Genomic DNA, 19,545 nt, shown 5'->3' on the forward strand with positions numbered 1-19,545 from the left:
GGGAGGTACGGTATTGGTGCTTCCCTACCCCCTCTGAAACTCGGAAATTTAGAAACTTTAACAAAAAGACTGGCTATAGTGGACATTGCCTTTCCTTCTCCGAGGAAAGGAATTGGAAAATCTTCTCCTCCCCCTCTCTCTCTCCGTGTGCTTTCCCTCTTCACTCTATTGCTGGCAGACCTCTGGTGGATGGGAGAGAAACTACAACTCATTTTGTTAGCATTTGCTAACCTCGCTGGGCTGGCTTAACGCCTTTGAAAGTATCCGAAAGTCGGATTTAAACATCTGAGGGAAGGATTTTGGTTTGTTTGGATTTCTTTGGGACCCTTCTGCTGATTAGATTTGTAGTGGAATTTAGCCCAATTGAGGGCAAGAAGATAATGAAGACAAGAAGATAAAGAGTGGTTCTACTAAAAAGATATATTCTGCAAACGATATCATAAGGAATAGACTATTAAGAGGCAGGAAGAGCTGGTTTAAGTATCTGATTGGATCTGATCTAAACTCTGGATATCTCCGACTGGAATATAATTTGAACTCTGATCTGAGCCCTGAACTTTGATTTCTGACTTTTTCTTTGGTGGGACGCTGGAATACTTTATTTAGTGGACTATTCTAATAGGGGATACCAAGAAGAAATTATTCGATATTCTAGTGGAATTGGTTTTGAGTTTTGTAATTATTGATAGAATTGAATTATCATTATCATTAGTATTTTTTTTTTTTTTTACATCTAACCGAAAATGTCCCATCAACCAAAGAAAAGTGGGAATGGGGGGACTCCAGTAGAAAGAAAGGGGTCTAAGCAAGAATCAGATTTCAGATCGGAAATTTTAAAAATGTTTGCAGAAATTAGACAAAGTGAGAAGAATTTAGAAACAAAGATAGAACAGGTAGATCTAAAGATAGGAAAAATGGATAAGAAAATAGATGAAACTGTAAACGAATTGAAAGGCCAAATCAAAGAGGTATCCAAAAGAACTCATGTATTAGAGGAAGGAATGAAAAAGACAAAATTGGAAATGAAAGAACTGAAACGTGAAGATGATAAAATTAGAGTAGGTCTCTTAGAAACTAATAAATCACAAGAGGAAATGTGGGATGCGATTTCCATGAACGAACTTAGACAACGGGAAGTTAACCTAAGGCTGAGGGGGGTCCCAGAAAACCAAGGTGAAAACATCAGACAAAAATTAGTAATAGAATTGGCACAATGGTTAGAGTACCAAGCAGAAGAGATAGCAGGTATGGTACAGAATGCTTTCAGAATGAAAGTGAAAACGACAAGGGCAAGAAGATTGCCAGGGGATTGTTTGATAACCTTCAAGGACAGAGATATGAGGAATTTGGTACTCCAAAAAAATAGAGAAAAAAGACTTATGATAGATGGGAGTTATATAATTATTTTTAAAGACATACCAATTAGATTGTTAAAACGAAGAGACCCCTATAAGCCACAGGTGCAGATTCTCAAAAAGAATAATATTGAATTCAAATGGGAGTTCCCGGAGGGGATCTCCTTTATTTATAAAAATAAGAGACATAGACTGTCCAGCCCGGAAGAGATAGGCAAATTTCAGAGGAAATATAAGGAGTTATTAATAGAGGAAGAAGAAGAGCTTAAAGGAGCAACAGGAGGAGTGGAGGTTAAAGGCATGAAGGATTTGAGGGAGAGGGAAAAATTGGGAGAAAGGCTAGAGGGAGAAGAGGAAGGGGAGGGAGAGGAGGAGGAGGAGGAGGAAGAAGAAGAAAGACTATAAAGAACTGCTATATAGGAAAAATAATTTCTTTTTGATTATTCGGAAATAAAATGGCGTTAAAATTATGGAACTGGAATGTTAATGGACTGAACGATAAAAAAAAATGGAACAAGGTGGAACAATTTCTAAAGAAAAAAAACTTAGATATAATCTGCTTGCAGGAGACACACGTGGCGAAAAGGCATAGGAAAATTTTGGTTAATAAAAGACTTGGAAATGAATTTATATCCTCAGATAAAGAAAAGAAAAGAGGAGTGATACTGTATATAAAAAGTAAACTTGAGGCTCAGCAAGTATTTAAGGACGAGGAGGGAAGAATCATAGCTGTCCAAATCAATTGGCAAGGTGAAAAATTAATAATTGTTGGGATCTATGCACCTAATGGAAACAAAACTGATTTTTATAAAAATTTGGAAGAAAAACTGCTGGAATATGTAGATCAAAAAATAATCCTGATGGGTGATATGAATGGGGTAGTGTCAATAGAAATGGACAGACTGAGAGACGGTGGGACAAAAGAAGGTAAATTACCCAAAACATTTTTCGAAATGGTTAAAGATTGTAACCTAATCGATATTTGGAGGTTTAAACACCCGTTAGAAAAACAATTTACCTTTTATTCAGAGCCAAATCAATCGATGTCCAGAATTGATCAATTCTGGATCTCGGGCGAATTAACCCCAAGAATTACTCAGGTAGAAATTGAACCAAGAGTAATTTCAGATCATAATCCAATTAAACTAGAACTTAAAGGCTTCGAAGAAAGATCATTCAGGTGGAGAATAAATGAAGGCTTATTTGATGATCAAAATCTTATCCAAGAGGCACAGAAGAAAGTGAATGAATACTTTGTGGATAACTGCAATAAAGGAACGAAGATGAGCACAGTATGGGACGCAAGCAAGGCAGTGATGAGAGGGTTTTTCATACAAAAAAATTCACTAAAAAAGAAGAATAGAGAGAAAGTTAAGACAGAGATTTTAAAGCAAATTATGGAAAATGAAAAAAAGCTAATTAAGAAACCAAATAATATAAGAATTAGACAAAGTATTAAAGCCCTGCAAACTCAATTTGCAATGATGATAAATAAAGAGGTGGAATGGAATATTAAAAGAATTAGACAAAAAAACTTTGAGTTTGCAAATAAATCAGGAAAATGGCTTGCTTGGCAGATTAAGAAAAGGAAAGAACAAAGTACAATAAACAAAATTAATGTGGAAGGAGAAGAGATAGTTAGCCCCAAGGGTATTAGAAAAGGATTTTTCGACTTTTACAGACATTTGTATAGGAATAAAGAGAAGAACAGTATGAGGAAAATAGAAAGATATTTAAAAGGAAAAGAAGTGCAAAAGATCCCAACAGAAGCAACAGAAAGGCTGAATACCCAGATTAATAATGAGGAGATTAAGGAGGTGATTACAGAATTAAAAAATGGGAAATCCCCAGGACCAGATGGGTTCACAGCAAGGTATTATAAAGAGTTAAGAACAGCACTAACAATACCATTAAAAGAAGTAATGAACAATATCTTAAAAGAGAAAGAGATTCCGGGGACTTGGAAAGATGCATTTATAACCTTCATTCCAAAAGAGGATGCGGATCAAACACAAGTAAAGAATTATAGACCGATTTCCCTATTAAATACGGATTATAAAATCTTTGCAGGAATAATGGCGAAGAGATTAAAAAAGGTGTTACAAGAAACCATCCATGAGGATCAAGCGGGTTTTCTTCCCGGCAGACAGATGAGGGATAATGTGAGGAATATAATAAATACGTTAGAATATCTGACAGCTAGGAACGAAAGACAGGCAATGCTAATGTTCGTGGATGCTGAAAAGGCATTTGATAATGTATCATGGGATTTCATGTTGAAAATTATGGAATACATGGAACTGGGAAATGACTTCTTGAATGGAATTAAGGCAATATATACTGAACAGAAGGCGAAATTGATAGTGAATAATGTGATAACAGAAGAAATCGAAATATCAAAAGGTACTAGACAGGGTTGTCCGCTCTCACCCCTGCTGTTTATAATGGTCTTGGAGGTTTTTCTGAATTCAATCAGGGAAAATGAAAGGATAAAGGGGGTGACAGTAGGCCAAAATGAATACAAAGTTAAGGCCTTCGCCGACGATCTAGTAATAATGGTGGAAGATCCGATGAATAGCGTTTTTGAAGTGTTAGAGGAGATTGAAAAGTTTGGTGATGTGGCAGGCTTTAAGCTAAACAGGAAAAAAACCAAAATTATAATCAAAAATATGGACCAAACAAGGACTGAAATGCTACAGCAACAAATAGGTATTGAAGTTGTTAAAAAGGTTAAATATTTGGGAATATGGTTAACTCCAAAAAATATCGATTTGTTTCAAAACAATTATGTCCCGGTTTGGAATAGAATTAAGAAAGATCTGGAGGGATGGGGAAGGTTAAAACTATCTTTTTGGGGTAGAATCTCAATGGTGAAGATGAACGTGCTCCCAAGGATGCTATTCTTATTCCAAATGATCCCAATATTAAAAGGAGTAAAGATATTTGAGGAATGGCAAAGAATGATCTCGAGATACATCTGGCAGGGCAAAAAGCCGAGGATTAAATACAAATTATTAACAGACGCAAAAGAAAGAGGAGGCTTTGCCCTGCCAGACTTAAAGCTATATTATGAGGCATCATGTCTTTGCTGGGTAAAAGAATGGATAAAACTTAAAAATACTAAATTACTGGATTTAGAGGGTTTCGATGCAAGATTTGGGTGGCACGCGTACTTATGGCAAGAGAAGAAACTGGGTTATAAATCGTTCGAAAACCACATCTTCCGGAAATCGTTATTGGAAGTGTGGGACAGATATAAGAATATATTGGAAATGGGAGTTCCACACTGGCTATCCCCATTAGAGATTATGGGAGTTAGGAAAATCAATATGAGAAGTAACTGGATTACTTATGGAGATTTAGTGGTAAAAGAAGATGGGAAATGGAGACTAAAACCATACGAACAAGTAAAAGAACATGTGTTTGACTGGCTGCACTACTATCAGATAAGCAATATGTTTAAAAAGGATATGAAAGAAAGAGGATATAAGGAAAAAGATTCGAGATTCCAAACAGAAATTGTTAATAATGATTGTAAGATAATCTCAAAAATGTACAAAATTCTATTGGAATGGTATACGTTGGATGAGGAAATCAAAGCAGTAATGATCCATTGGGCCAGGGATTTAGGGTATAGTATAGATTTGGAAGATTGGCAAAAAATATGGAATGAAAACTTGAAGTTTACAGCTTGCACTACGTTGAAGGAAAATACCATGAAGATGGTATACAGATGGTATATGACCCCTGCTAAATTAGCAAAAATGTACAAAATTTGTAATAAATGTTGGAAATGCGGGGAGAAGGAGGGTACATTTATACATATGTGGTGGGAGTGCAAAAAAGTGAAGGGATTCTGGGAACTGGTTTACAATGAGTTAAAGAAAATGCTGAAATATAGTTTTGTGAAGAAACCAGAGACCTTCCTGCTGGGAATAACTAGAAATGATATAAAGAGGAGGGATCGCAAAATCTTCCAATACGCAATAACAGCTGCGAGAATATTGCTGGCCCAAAGGTGGAAGCAGAAAGAACTTCCAAACATCGAAGAATGGAGAGAAAAACTGACAAATTTCGCAGAACTTGATAAACTAACGGGGAAAATAAGACTTCAGAGAGATTATGAGTTTTTAGAGGACTGGGGGAAATTCAGGGATTATTTGAAAACTGTATGTGAGGAAAATATAACGCTAGTGTGTTTTAAAGAAGCTTTGTGAAAAAACAAGGAATATTGCAAAAATGTAAAAGAGGATGGAAAATGTATTAAAATGGTAATATTATAATTAAGGAATGTGTAGATAAGAGATTAAGTATGGATGATTGTCAGAGGAGTTGAGGGAGGTCGGATAAGTTAAAATAAGTGATGTTTAAAATTGTAAGATTGGAGATATTATGAAAAAATTTCAATAAATATTATTAGAAAAAAAAAATAGACTGCCTTATATTAAAACAAATAAATAAATAAATAAATAAATAACTCTGGGCGGCTTCCAACAAAATATTAAAATACAGTAATCCATCAAAGATTAAAAGCTTCCCTAAAGAGGGCTGCCTTCAGATGTCTTCTAAAAGTCTGGTAGTTATTGTTCTCTTTGACATCTGGTGGGAGGGCGTTCCACAGGGTGGATGCCACTACTGAGAAGGCTCTCTGCCTGGTTCCCTGTAACTTGGCTTCTCGTAGTGAAGGAACTGCCAGAAGGCCCTCGGCGCTGGACCTCAGTGTCCAGGTAGAACGATGGGGGTGGAGATGCTCCTTCAGATATACTGGGCCAAGGCCATTTAGGGCTTTAAAGGTCAGCACCAACACTTTGAATTGTGCTCGGAAACGTACTGGGAGCCAATGTAGGTCTTTCAAGACCGGTGTTATATGGTCTTGGCGGCCGCTCTCAGTCACCAGTCTAGCTGCCGCATTCTGGTTTAGTTGTAGTTTCCGGGTCACCTTCAAAGGAAGCCTTTTATATGTGTCGCCGTGGCTGTGAAATGTAGGGTAGGAAAGTAACGCCCCCCCATCATCATGCAACAAGCACCCTCTTCAGCCATTGTTAAGTGGTTGTTTGGGAAATGACTGATCACTTGTTCTGCTGCTGTTTTGATCCCCAGGGCAGAAGGGAAGATAAAGCACTGCCGAGTCCAGCAGGATGGCCAGACCGTCATTTTGGGTAACTCGGAATTCGAGAGCCTGGTGGATTTAATCAGCTACTACGAGAAGCACCCGCTGTATCGCAAGATGAAGCTGAGGTATCCGATTAATGAGGAAATGTTGGAGAAGATCGGGACGGCGGTGAGTATGGTGTTAGGAATGGAATCCAGTGTGTTCTTCCTGGGACTGTGGTCGCAACTGCTCTTGTTTTTCTAGAATATGGCTCTATGACAGGGGTGGGGAATCTCCAAATCCCAGTCTTTGCTTGCCAGGGGATCTAATTTAGCCTGCAAAGTCATTCTTCAAAATCACTCTCACTTGTCCATCACCTGATATCACTGGGTTATGTCAGCTGATGGGCAGGGTTTTTCTTTCAATCCTACTGGGTGTTGCTTTTACAGCATTTTCCGAGCCCCACCCCTCTGTCAAAGTTGCCTTGCAGTGTGGTGGTGAGACCTGACCTGACCAAAAAGGTTCCCTATCCCTTCTCTAAGGAAATGGAATAGTTGGATCTCTGGTACTGCCTAGCTAGAAGACCGACCTGCATTTGTCAACCGGCCTACTGGTATCCACAATATCCTCTCTTCATTGAGATGTCCACTTCTTGAGCAAGGATGGAGAACCTCTGTCCCATGGGTCAGCCAGTGTGGTGTAGTGGTTAAGAGCAGTAGTCTCGTAATCTGGGGAACCGGGTTCGCGTCTCCGCTCCTCCACATGCAGCTGCTGGGTGACCTTGGGCTAGTCACACTTCTGTGAAGTCTCTCAGCCCCACTCACCTCACAGAGTGTTTATTGTGGGGGAGGAAGGGAAAGGAGAATGTTAGCCGCTTTGAGACTCCTTAAAGGGAGTGAAAGGCGGGATATCAAATCCAAACTCTTCTTCTTCTTCTTCTTCTTCTTCTTCTTCTTCTTCTTCTTCTTCTTCTTCTTCTTCTTCTTCTCTAGTGGTCCGAATTTGACCTGTGAGGCATTTCCCCCAAACCACACCCACTAACATCACATTGAACGTCATATGAGATGTCAGGTGCAGGACAAGTATTGGCATGGCTTCAAAGGAACAACTGAGAGCTTAAGGCATGCTCTTACCATCCAGCTGTTGGAAGGAGGAAGTAGTTTTCCTTTTGCAAACAGCTCTGCACTGCTCCTTGGACCTTTGGCTTTTGGGTGTTTAAAGAACAGTGTGAGGCTGCTTGCAAAAGGGCTTTCTAACAGCCCTGAACTTTTCTTTGAAATTCTGAAAACTGGAGATTCAAAGTGCAGTGCTAGGCTATTAAAAAGCCTTTTGTAAACAACCCCACACTGATTTTAAATCTCTAGTTTTTGGAGGTTCAAGGAGCAGCACATGGCTGTTTGAAAGCCCTTTTGCAAACAGCTCTGCTGCACTTTGAAATCCCAACAACTGGGGCGTCAAAGTGCAGCTTCGCCTGAGGTCACAGTAACATCTGGCGATTGACAGATAAACAGTCCCACCTGCCTGCCAAATTTGTCCCACCAAGGGTTGGGGAGCAAGTTGGCTAGAAAAAGTTGCTCACCCTACTCTATAGCGTGGGGGGAGACTCAACCTGTTTCCAAGCTACAGAATTGCCTTATAAGTGAGTGGCTTTAGCCACCTCTTCTAACTCCTGTTATCCTTGCCTGAACAAGCATACAGATAGACTCATCCTCTTTCCTTTGCTCACCAGGAACCAGATTACGGTTCACTCTATGAAGGTCAGAATCCAGGATTTTATGTGGAGGCCAATCCTATGCCAACCTTCAAGGTATTTTCCTTGTATCTCAAGATGTGACTGGGATGAGACCAGCTGATAAATTGCTTGTGTGGCCAATATGTTTACACTACCAGGGCAAGTAGCAGCTTATGAGGAGGTGGCTTCCATTGGGGAAATCATCCAGAGTGGAAGGGTTAATATTGCCCTCCAGCACCACGGTGGTCCCTGTGGATCAGTCCTTGCCTTGGCTGCATTTGCCTATCTCCATCATAAATCATAATCTTTGTCTGGAGAATGCTCTTAACAAACCATTAGCACATTGGGGCCTTGATGTAAATGCCTACCCTCCCTGCAAACATTAGTACACTAAATTTTAAACCCCAGGCACTAGCGTATTCATGAAGTTATTTGCATATGGAAACTTCTGACTTTCACACACAATTGGAAAGAGAACTGAACCCTAGTAATGGGAGTCTGAAAGGTAGGCAAATTCCTGGCCAACCATTAGTTTTTCCTATTGATTGCACTGTATATCTGTATTGATTGCACTGTATATATTTCCTATTGATTGCAAGACCACGGTGGTCTTGCACGTCACAAAGACTTAGAGGCAGGTATTGATACCTGATTGTAAGTGGATTTCTGCAGAATTCCTTGGTAATAATAATAATAATAATAATAATAATAATAATAATAATAATAATTTTTTATTTATACCCCGCCTTCCCCAGCCAAGACCGGGCTCAGGGTGGCTAACAACCAATAATAAAAACAAGTTGATTAAAATACAATTTAAAAGATTAAGGTACAACATTAAAACATTAGGGTGCAGTCTCTTCATAGGAGGAGAAAGGAGAAAGAGGGGGAGGGAATCAAATTGGCTCCAAGCCAAAGGCCAGGTGGAACAACTCTGTCTTACAGGCCCTGCGGAAAGAAATCAGATCCCGCAGGGCCCTGGTCTCATGAGACAGAGCATTCCACCAGGCTGGAATGAGTGTTATGTGACTTCATCTCGGCTTCTGCCATGATCACCTGGCCTCATTATTTTGTATGTGTTTCAGTGTGCTGTCAAAGCCTTGTTTGACTATAAGGCTCAACGGGAGGACGAGCTCACCTTCACCAAAAATGCCGTCATCCAGAATGTGGAAAAGCAAGAAGGAGGCTGGTGAGTTTCCTTTAATCGCCAGATGATCGGTCCTTTTAAAAAGATCTCCCAGAGATCACATCTCCAAGCAGCAACAGGGCGTTTGCTGACTTTCCCATTCCTGGTAAGGCCTTTTGAAAAGAACTCCCTCCCTTTTATATGTTTTAAACAAGCAAAATGCCAAACTGAACACCCGCCTCACTTTTAGAGCCAAACGCTTTGGTTCCCAGACTCTGGGAACCTAGGTTGCTCCTGAACAGCTGAAAAGCAGCTAGAGTTGGTAGAGGTGATTTGAAAGGGAGACTTAACCCCTTCCCCCATCCACCACTTTCCCCTTACAACTCCTTCCAACAACTTCTCCACCCCTCTCCTCTCCATCTTGTATTATAAACTCGCCATGCTGCTTTGCCAGTTTTGGGACTACAGTTCCCATCATCCCTGACCACTGGTCCTGTTAGCTAGGGATGATGGGAGTTGTAGTCCCAAAATAGCTGGAGGGCCGAGTTTGGGGGTGCCTGGACTAGGGTTTCCAGATACAGGGTCTGCTACTGAACTTCAGCATCAGTCCTTAGTCAAGATCACTTTACACTTTGGCACAGGGAAGTGTTTCTGCTAGTGGTATGATAGGGCATGAATTTGGTAACTTATTTCCATTCCTTGGAATCAAGGCAAAATTAACAAGAGAGTATCCTCTTTTGCCCCCCTGCACACTCCACTACTGGCAGGTCTATAGCTTAGTGCATAGCTAGCTAGCTCTGTTGGTCTGCTTAATGCCAAACATTTACGTTCTAATCAATGCATTTTGATCACCTTGGTACAAAATAACACTAGTTTTGTGTAGAACGTGTATGGCTTTGCACCTGCATCTTTTCATTTCTTCCAGGTGGAGAGGAGACTGTGGCGGTAAGAAGCAGCTGTGGTTTCCATCTAACTACGTAGAAGAAATAGCTAGTCCAACAGGCTTGGAGCCTGAGAGGGAGGTGAGCATTCAGTTTGGAGAAAGATGGAAAGAGAGCTGCAGAGTCTTTTCAGCTTCAGATTCCGGGGAAAGCTCAGCTTGAGTTTTGGTCTCGAAATAAGGCCTTCTAAATACCCAAAGGGCCACCTTCTTCCACGTGAGCCTGCCTGCTCAATAAGATCTTCCAGATGGGCTGTCCTATGAATCGCACAAACACCTAGTTTACATTCAGCTGGGATGTGGAAGAGGACCTTTGCTGTTGTTGTCTCTGGGTCTCTCTGCCCAGTGAGACTTAGAATCACAGCGTTGGAAGGGATCCCCAAGGTCATCTAGTCCAATCTCCCGCAATGCAGGAATCTCAACTAAAGATGGCCATCCAACCTCTGCTTACAAAACTCCATGAAGGGAGAGTCCATTGCCGACAGCCTTCTGTTGCTGCCTGAATACATTTACATTGGTATATTAGTTTCAATTTGGCCTTCTGCAATCTGGTTGTTCTTCATGTGTTTTAGACTACAACTCCCGTAAGTCCCAGCCAGTGTGATCAATAGTCAGGTTATGTTGAGAGTTGTAGTCCAAAATTTAATTCATTCATTTTAAAGTGCTTTATTTGAGGGGGTTTTTGTCTGTTTTACAAACAATCGGTATATAAATGTTACGAAATAAAATAAGTGTTATCTGCCACAATGATGAAAACAATAACTAATAATACATGGTTGCAAGCTTCTGCAGTTCAGAGTTGTGTATGGATAAGAGAAAGATTGTGTTAGTTATCCTTCCTGGCCTGGTTCTGTTCACAGTTAACACCTCTATGCAAGGACTGTATGATGAAATCACACAGGCAGGTATCTCAGAAGAAAGCTCCGCTGTAATAAAATTCTTTCCCCTCAAATGTGGCAAATCTAAATATTATCCAGAATTAATTTTACTACTCTTTAGCATTTATTCAGTGTCAGATGGTCCTTTCCCAGAGGACTGAGTAGCTCTAATTTGCTATCCACAAATCATATTGGACGGTGGAGGCTGCCAAGCAGGGGGTAGTCAGCTGGCAATGGAGGGGGAGGCCAAGGGAAAGATAGGCATTTTGAATATTTTTAGAATACTTTGCTATTTTAAAGCAGAATGCATTTATGTGGGTGAGTGCTATTGCCTCCCCTGAGGTTCTCACGATAGGGTAGACTCTAAAATGTGAAGAAATGTAGTAATATGCTATGAACTTGCTTCCAGCAACAGATAGATGAGAACAGTCCACTGGGAGACCTACTTGGAGGAGTTCTGGACGTACCAGCCTGTCAGATTGGTAAGTAGATGCTTTGTGTGGTGGGTGGGAGAGGCAAGAAGCAATAACCAATGCTGATTTTCGGCTGCAACTATTTCCTTAGAACCCACCTTTCCTTGCTAATCTGCAAGTTTTCAGTTCCCAAGGCTTTGCTCCAGAATAAAGACCTTGTGTGGCTAAGTGCTCAACCGTGCAGGACCAGTTCCCTGGGTTGCTATTTAGCAAGGGCTGTGCATGTGAGAATGTTTTGTGCATGTGAGAATGTTTTGTGGGTCTGACTATTGGGCAAGATCTGTGCACCAGTGATTTACACATAAGATTCTTACAGGAATATAGAAGAGTGGATAGACTGCTCATCTACATACAGTGCCTGGTTCTGAAGATCAAACCTGGAACAGGATGGTCTGGTGCAAAGTCTGGTGCAAACACCTCATTGTCCATTCTGCTGAGTTGCTTCTTTGCTGCTGAACACCAATTCTCAAACATACTGATTGTTGATTTGGTGTTTAAACCTGCATTTTTAGCTGACTTGGGCTTGTTGGGGAAAGGCAAGATATAATAAATAAAAATTGGGTAGTGTTTTTGCAGGAAAGCTCTGCCTGAGACTTTGGGATGACATTGCCTGTCAGAGTGGACAGTACTGGGCTAGACCAATAGTCTGGTCTGGTCAAATGCTCAAGAAGAGAAGAGGAAATAGAGAGGTGTGTGTGTGTGTGTGTGTGAGAGAGAGAGAGAGAGAGAGAGAGAGAGAGAGAGAGAGAGGGAGAGAGATAGATTTTAAATATGGGCCTGGGGATTAAATTTAGGCCCTTGGTCTGGGAAGGTTGATATCCACTGAAGCTACCTCTTAAAAAATACCATTGCTGCTTCCTTTCTTTCAAAGAGACTTTGTTTATTGCATCTATATACTGCCTTTCTGACAAGGCACCCAAAGTAGTTTACAGTTTTAAAATACCAAAACAAATGATGATACACCATGTAAAATTGACTCAGCGGACAAGCCAACTTGAGAAGGCCCTGATGTTAGCCTACCTTCTTCCTTCTCACAGGGCAGATGATATCTATAGGGGCAACAGTCTGTCTGCAGCTGGCCTTGTGGGGTGCAGAAACAGTCCAACTAGGATGTTGTCTCTACCTCCCTTCTTCAATCTCTTCTTCTTCCTCATTTTATCAGTTATCAATACCACCTACATACTATGGAGAAATTTTTAACTATAACTCTGGTATCGATCATGTCCGTGAGGGTCTTGAGGCAGGCTGTGGCCTAATCCTTGTTTTTCTCTCATTCCTCATCCACAGCCATCCGCCCAGAGGGAAAGAACAACCGCATGTTTGTCTTCTCTATCAGCATGGCTTCCATCACACGATGGTCCCTGGATGTAGCAGCTGACACACACGAAGACCTGTTGGACTGGGTGAAGAAGATCCGTGAAGCCGCCCAAACTGCTGATGCCAGGGTAAGATACGCGGCCTCTTAAACTTTTGTAAGCCATAGATGCAAAAGTTAAGGAACTTGTTATGAAAGCTTTTGTGGTCACTGCATGAAATGTGAAAATAAAATTAAATATCTGGGTTCCTGAGTTATATAGGAATGCCCAAAGAGTAACAGACCTGAATGGAGATACCCCACTCATCATGTTTCGTATTCCTGCAAGTGGTTGGTTCCCTGCTGTCTTTGCCAGCTATATACATTTTATACATTTAAGTGATTGAGTGCAGTGGGGAGAGGTTTGCTGGCTGTCTTGAAGATGTGCCTTTGTAGAAAAGCACACACTTTTCACAATATTCCACACACTTTTCAAACCACAGTGAAATCCACTTGTCCTGCTGTTCCTGTTTTCTGCTCATTGAAAGTTGATTCTGTTAGCGTGTACCTGAGCCAGTGCTTCCGCCCATACAATTAATAAACCCTGTTGTCTTTTATTCTTTGTCAGCTTTCGGAAGGCAAGATGATGGAGAGGAGGAAGAAGATAGCGCTGGAGCTTTCTGAGCTGGTCATCTACTGTCGTCCTGTCCCCTTTGATGAAGAAAGTATGTGCAGATTCCATTAGGCAAATATTGCAAATCCTGTGCAGTGACCCATTGCACAGCTAGAGCTGATTACTGGCATTAGTTCAGCCTTGTAATGTTTTAGTTGAAGCTTCTAAATCATTGCACCAATCTGGCAGGGTAGACTGGTAAAGCTCTCACTTGTAGGTATTTGAAAGGTGTTTGCCAACCATGACAAAAACACACCAGTAGTTGCAATATAGTATTTCTTTTCTATATTGGTTCAAAACCTAATTTTTAATCATTGCAAATTGATTATCCTTGGATATACAGTACTTTTCTCTCTATAAGATGCACTTTTCCCCTCCTAAAAAGTAAGGGGAAATGTGTGTGCGTCTTATGGAGCGAATTCAGTCTGCGCAACTATCGCTGAAGGCAGGAGAGCAAGAGGGATCGGTGCACACTGATCCCTCTCGCTCTCCTGGCTTCAGGGATAGCCACGCAAAGCCTCTTCAGGGCAACGGGAGGAACGCTCCCCTGCCCTGAAGAGGCTTGGCACGGCTATCCCAGAAGCCAAAACAGCAAGAGGGATCGCTGCTTTTGCTGCACAGCGATCCCTCTTGCTGTTCTGACTTCGCTTTGCTGGAGAGGCGCTGTGCAGCACCCCTTCAGCAAAGCGGGAGGAGAAACGGAGCCCCTTCCATTTCTCCTCCCACTTTGCTGGAGAGGCGCTGCGCAGATAGGGAGAGAATATATTTTTTCTTGTTCTCCTCTAAAACTAGGTGTGTCTTATGGTCGGGTGCATCTTATAGAGCGAAAAATATGGTACTATTCAGTCATGACTCTGGTTTATCTAATTCACAACTTGAACAATCCCACTGAAGAAAAAGTGGACATAGATTCTTATGGCTTAATTTTTTATGGATGTGAAAATTGGCTCTAGATTTCTGAAGTTGATTTATTTGGGGGTTTTTTTTTTAGAAATGACTAGAAATATGCATATCTATTTGTGGAACTGAAAAGTTCTTTCTCTCCCCACCGCTCTTTCTTCTCCTGTTAAATATTGTGGTGGGATCATTCTGACATAGGCTGCCCTATCATTGTCTGCCCTGTTTCCTGTACAGAGATTGGCACAGACAGGGCTTGCTACAGAGACATGTCCTCCTTCCCTGAAACCAAGGCAGAGAAGTATGTCAACAAGATCAAAGGCAAGAAGTTTCTGCAATATAACCGACTACAGCTTTCCCGCATCTATCCAAAGGGACAGCGTCTTGACTCCTCCAACTATGATCCTCTGCCTATGTGGATCTGTGGCAGCCAGTTGGTGGCACTCAACTTCCAGACACCAGGTGAGAGACCCTTTTCACTGGGCTGTTGCAGTTGTGTGATGGTTCCTCTCTGTGGTGACCATAGCTTAGGGCAAGGGTATACAACATGGTACCTGCCATATGTTGTTGGACTGCAAGGCCCATCGTTGGCCATGCTGGCTGGGAGTTATGGTCCACAACAGCTGGACGCCACAAGGTTGGCTAGCTCAACTTAGGGCATGTCTACTTTGCAGGGAAAAGGTATTGCTTCTGCATGGTCTGGTGTCCAACTGCTTGCATTGTTATACTACAACGGGCAAAAGCTTTTTGTGCTTATGATTGGGAGTTGGGCCATATTTTCTTCTTCATTTGAATGTTTACCTATAAAGCCTTAAATGGCTCAGGACCAAAATACCTCAAGGACCGCCTCTCTCCATATGAACCTACCCAGACCCTAAGATCATCATCTGAGGCCCTTCTTCATGTGCCTCCCCCACAAGTGGTCCGGAGGGTGGCAACACGAGAACGGGCCTTCTCTGCAATGGCTCCCCGTTTCTGGAATGCTCTCCTCAGTGAGGCTCGCCTGGTGCTTTCATTGCATATCTTAAGGCACCAGTCAAAAACGTTTCAACCAAGCGCTTGGCTGATACTCTGTGGCCTTTGAAATGTGTCTGGGAGAGGGGGGTTGTTGGTTTGTTTTTCTTCTATTCCTGTTTTATTATATATTTTGTCTTTTCATGTTGTATTTTTATGTCGTGAATCGCCCTGTGGTCTTTGAATGAAGGGAGGTGCACAAATCAAAAAAATAAATAATGTTAACATTTTAAAAAAAATTGGGTTGTGCTGGGTTGGTACATATGTCAGAGTAGCTAGGATGCTGTCTCAGAACAAATTTATATAACCTTAAAACCGGGGGTAGCCAACATGGCAACCTCCAGATGTTGTTGGACTACAACTCCCATCATGCTGACCCAGATGGGAACTGTAGTCCAGTGAAGCCTGGATGAAACTGTTTTGAGAGCCAGTGTGGTGTAGTGGTTAAGAGCGGTGGACTCGTAATCTGGTGAACCAGGTTTGCTCCTCCGCTCCTCCACATGCAGCTGCTGGGTGACCTTGGGCCAGTCATACTTCTCTGAAGTCTCTCAGCCTCACCTCACAGAGTGGTTTTTTTTTGGGGGGGGAGGGAAATGGAGATTGTTAGCCGCTTTGAGACTCCTTAGGGTAGTGATAAAGCAGGATATCAAATCCAAACAACAACAACAATTCTTCTTCTTCTTCTTCTTCTTCTTCTTCTTCTTCTTCTTCTTCTTCTTCTTCTTCTTCTTCTTCTTCTTCTTCTGGCTACCCTTGCTGCAAAATGTGGGAATGGGTTGAAGTCTGAAAGTAACCACAGTATTGCCTCATCATCAATTGTAACGAGCCCTTCAGTGGCGGCAGATACTTTACTGTGCCCTTCTAGCAGCATTATCAGTATGGTAAATTACCTTTACCTTCTAAAAGAAACTGCACCTGAGGTGTTCAGCATTTTGTGAGCTGGCCAGTTAGCACTGACTTTCCTTAGGGGCCTCATTCGAACACGGGTGTTATGCCCTGAATTGTCCTTAATTGTACTGCATTGTACTGGAGCTGTTCCTCATCAAAGCCCCCTGTACTTTTGCAGATAAGCCAATGCAGATGAATCAGGCCCTGTTTATGTCTGGAGGCCGATGCGGCTTCATGCTGCAACCGGGCAACATGCGGGATGACATCTTTGATCCCTTTGACAAGAGCACTCTGCGGGGGGTGGAGCCGCTTTCCATTTCCATTGAGGTTGGTGTGTTATGCTCTTCTCTGCATGCCTGCTATAACAAAGCCTTATTTTGACTTTGGTTTGTGTGGACGTGTCCCTTCTCCTACAGCCCCAGGCTTCAGAATACTGCTACATTACATCATGAAGAGACATTGTGTGCGTTTGTGTGTGTGTAATACATTTATTTCTTCACCTACTTGATCCTCTGGCCCTGCCCACCACCAGCATGGAGCCCTGAGAAAGTTGCCCACAAGGGAATGCAACTCTTGGGCTGAAATATTTTTCCCCCTTTTCATTTTTCATACAAATAGCATGCACTGAAATGCCTCCTCCACTAGAGGTCCGGAGGGTGGCAACATGAGAATGGGCCTTTTCTGCAGTGGCTCCCCACTTGCAGAATGCTCTCCCCAGGGATGTTCATCTGGTGCCTTCATTATACACCTTTAAGTGTCATGCAAAAACGTTCCTCTTCAACCAGGCCTTTGGCTGACTAATATTCTACGGCCCTTTCAACGTGTTTGTTTTGGTGGGGGCAGGGGTAATTGTTTTGATTTCTTTTTGTTTTAATTATTTTTTTGTGATTTTTATCCTTTATTTTATCTTGCAAAGCACCCTGAGATCATCGGATGAAGGGCGGTATTATTTAATAAATAATAACAGTAATTTTGTAAGCTAAGGCTCTTCTCTCCTAGCAAACAAATCACCAAATGTTGAGCCGGAGGTGCTTTTGTCTCAGCCGGAATAACAACGGACCATCTTACATCAGTGTACTGAGTAGCCCTCTAGAGATGGAACCAAATAGTCAATGCCACCCAGGCAAAAAATCAGCAGCGCAAATTGACTTGAAATAGATGACAAAAGGGAGCAGAGGCGCACCAGGACTGCACGGTGTGGGGCGGAGGGGAATTCTATGGGGGCAGAAAAATGGCATGCAACCTTTTGCCACCCATAGGTGGCACCCTCCACTTGGAAACCTCATGTGTTCTTTATTTAGCTGGGGCTCAATGTAAAAGCATTGTTGTGACTCTGGCTTCATGATTTAAGTCAAGTGCAAAGCAGGGGAGCAAAGAGCAGTGTGATTTGTTTGTTGCTCCTGTCCTGGCACACACCACCAATTCTGTCATTCTGTTGTCATTCTACTTTTATTTAGAATGAAAAGGGCATATGAGAGGCAGGACAAAAGATTTCTAAATCCTATCTAGGGTTGTTCATGCTGATTGGGATTCAGTCATGATCAACTAGCCACTGAAAGCATGGGACTAAGTTAGTTATGACTGACTTGTCCCAGCGGCTTGAGTGTAGTCCCTGTGCATGTTTGCTTGGAAGTAAGTCCAACTGTATCCGATGGGGCTTCCGCCCAGACATGTGTACATGGGATCAGGGCCAGCGACTTTAGGCTCTTTCATAAGATATCAGATGGGCAAATGCCTGTAAAAGTTTTCCCTCCATTTCTGCATTTTTAATGCCATCAAGTCAGATCCTGTGTAGACTTCAGTTCTGTACCCACCATGTGACGAGAGTAAACCTCTTGTTTGTGCAACCTTAGCCTCCTGGGGATGGGATGAAACACTCGTCCCCAGCTCTTCAGTTTGCCCGTGCATCACTTTTGCACCACATGCACCTGTCAAATAGGTGTTGGCTCTCAACAGACTTACTATGTCTTGTTGGAGAAAGCTGTCCAGGGGCCACAACCAATTGTATTTAGTTTCAATGGTTGAAACGTTTTGTTTGTTTGTTTTGAAAATGTTGTCTGTGCTGGAGTTACCTCAATAGATCGAGGAATGGGCCTGTTGCTGCAGTGTGCATAGCCATTCCTCAAACCGTGCAAAGCAATGGCCTAATTTTGTCTTCCCTACCTGCCCTGCGTAGGTCCTCGGGGCACGACACCTTCCAAAAAATGGAAGAGGGATTGTTTGCCCCTTCGTAGAGGTTGAGGTGTCTGGAGCTGATTATGATAACGCAAAGCAGAAGACCGAGATGGTGGGTGAGTATCCAAACTACCCAAAATTCAAACGGGTTGCAAGGCATGACAGTGTTGTTTGTAAGTCCAAGCCAGGGCCGGATTTAGGTTTAAGGAGGCCCTAAGCTACTGAAGGTAATGGGGCCCTTTATATGTCCAGCTGTCCTTTGTCAACAACAAATTGTCACTGTTTTTTGTGATGAATATATGCTATATGGTAATTTATGGACCTACTAGGTATCTAAAGCTATTTGCACATGCAGAATGTAGGCACCCTATATATAGAAATGAGCAAACCAGTGATATTTTAGGGAGCAGGCTAGCAGACGGGGCCCATTACTTACATCATAGGAGCCTACACAACACAAAACACTGTTTTTGTATGTGGGTTTTATTTTATTTGTTTTTTATCTTCTATTTTGGAAACGTACATCCAGGTTTTTTTTCCTTTAAATTTTTTGGGGGACCCCAAGAGAGTGGGGCCCTAAGCTATAGCTTGTTTAGCTTGTACGTAAATCTGGCACTGGTCCAAGCTAAGAAAAGGACCTCGAAATATTCACCGCTCCTGTCACTCCTGTAAACTGACTTCCTTCTCATCCCCAGACGTATATGTGTACTTTACATTAGGGGTCTCCTTCCTGTTGCCTCTTACTCTGGCCTCACGCCTTCAGCTCAATGTGTGAAGACAAGATTTTCAAAGATTTGCTGTAACACTAGCCAGTCCCAAGCTCACTGCGGCCTCTTTGAGGTGGCAAGAAGTGTTTCCTGTTCACTGAACCAGCTTCCTTCTCATCGCCAGAAGTATATGTGTACTCGGTGACCTGACATTTGGGGTTTCTTCCTGTTGCACGCCTTACCCTGTGCTGCTTTTTCTCATGTCTCAAAATCATTGTGTGAAGGCGAGGTTTTCTGAGCT

At 42.2% G+C, this 19,545-nt stretch overlaps 1 protein-coding gene across 1 annotated transcript in view; it reads left to right on the forward strand.

Moving 5' to 3' along the window:
* The window catches only part of PLCG1 (phospholipase C gamma 1), a 96,453-nt gene that overhangs the window by 71,226 nt on the left and 5,682 nt on the right, over nt 1–19,545 (forward strand). The window contains exons 19-28 of the mRNA XM_053394067.1: nt 6,456–6,636; nt 8,177–8,254; nt 9,265–9,368; nt 10,231–10,327; nt 11,533–11,605; nt 12,884–13,041; nt 13,519–13,615; nt 14,698–14,922; nt 16,541–16,689; nt 18,539–18,653. Coding sequence (XP_053250042.1) covers nt 6,456–6,636; nt 8,177–8,254; nt 9,265–9,368; nt 10,231–10,327; nt 11,533–11,605; nt 12,884–13,041; nt 13,519–13,615; nt 14,698–14,922; nt 16,541–16,689; nt 18,539–18,653 — 1,277 coding nt within the window. The remainder of the gene's footprint in view (nt 1–6,455; nt 6,637–8,176; nt 8,255–9,264; nt 9,369–10,230; nt 10,328–11,532; nt 11,606–12,883; nt 13,042–13,518; nt 13,616–14,697; nt 14,923–16,540; nt 16,690–18,538; nt 18,654–19,545) is intronic.

Source organism: Podarcis raffonei, chromosome 6 (genome assembly GCF_027172205.1).
Source record: "Podarcis raffonei isolate rPodRaf1 chromosome 6, rPodRaf1.pri, whole genome shotgun sequence".
In the NCBI taxonomy this organism is placed as follows: domain Eukaryota; kingdom Metazoa; phylum Chordata; class Lepidosauria; order Squamata; family Lacertidae; genus Podarcis; species Podarcis raffonei.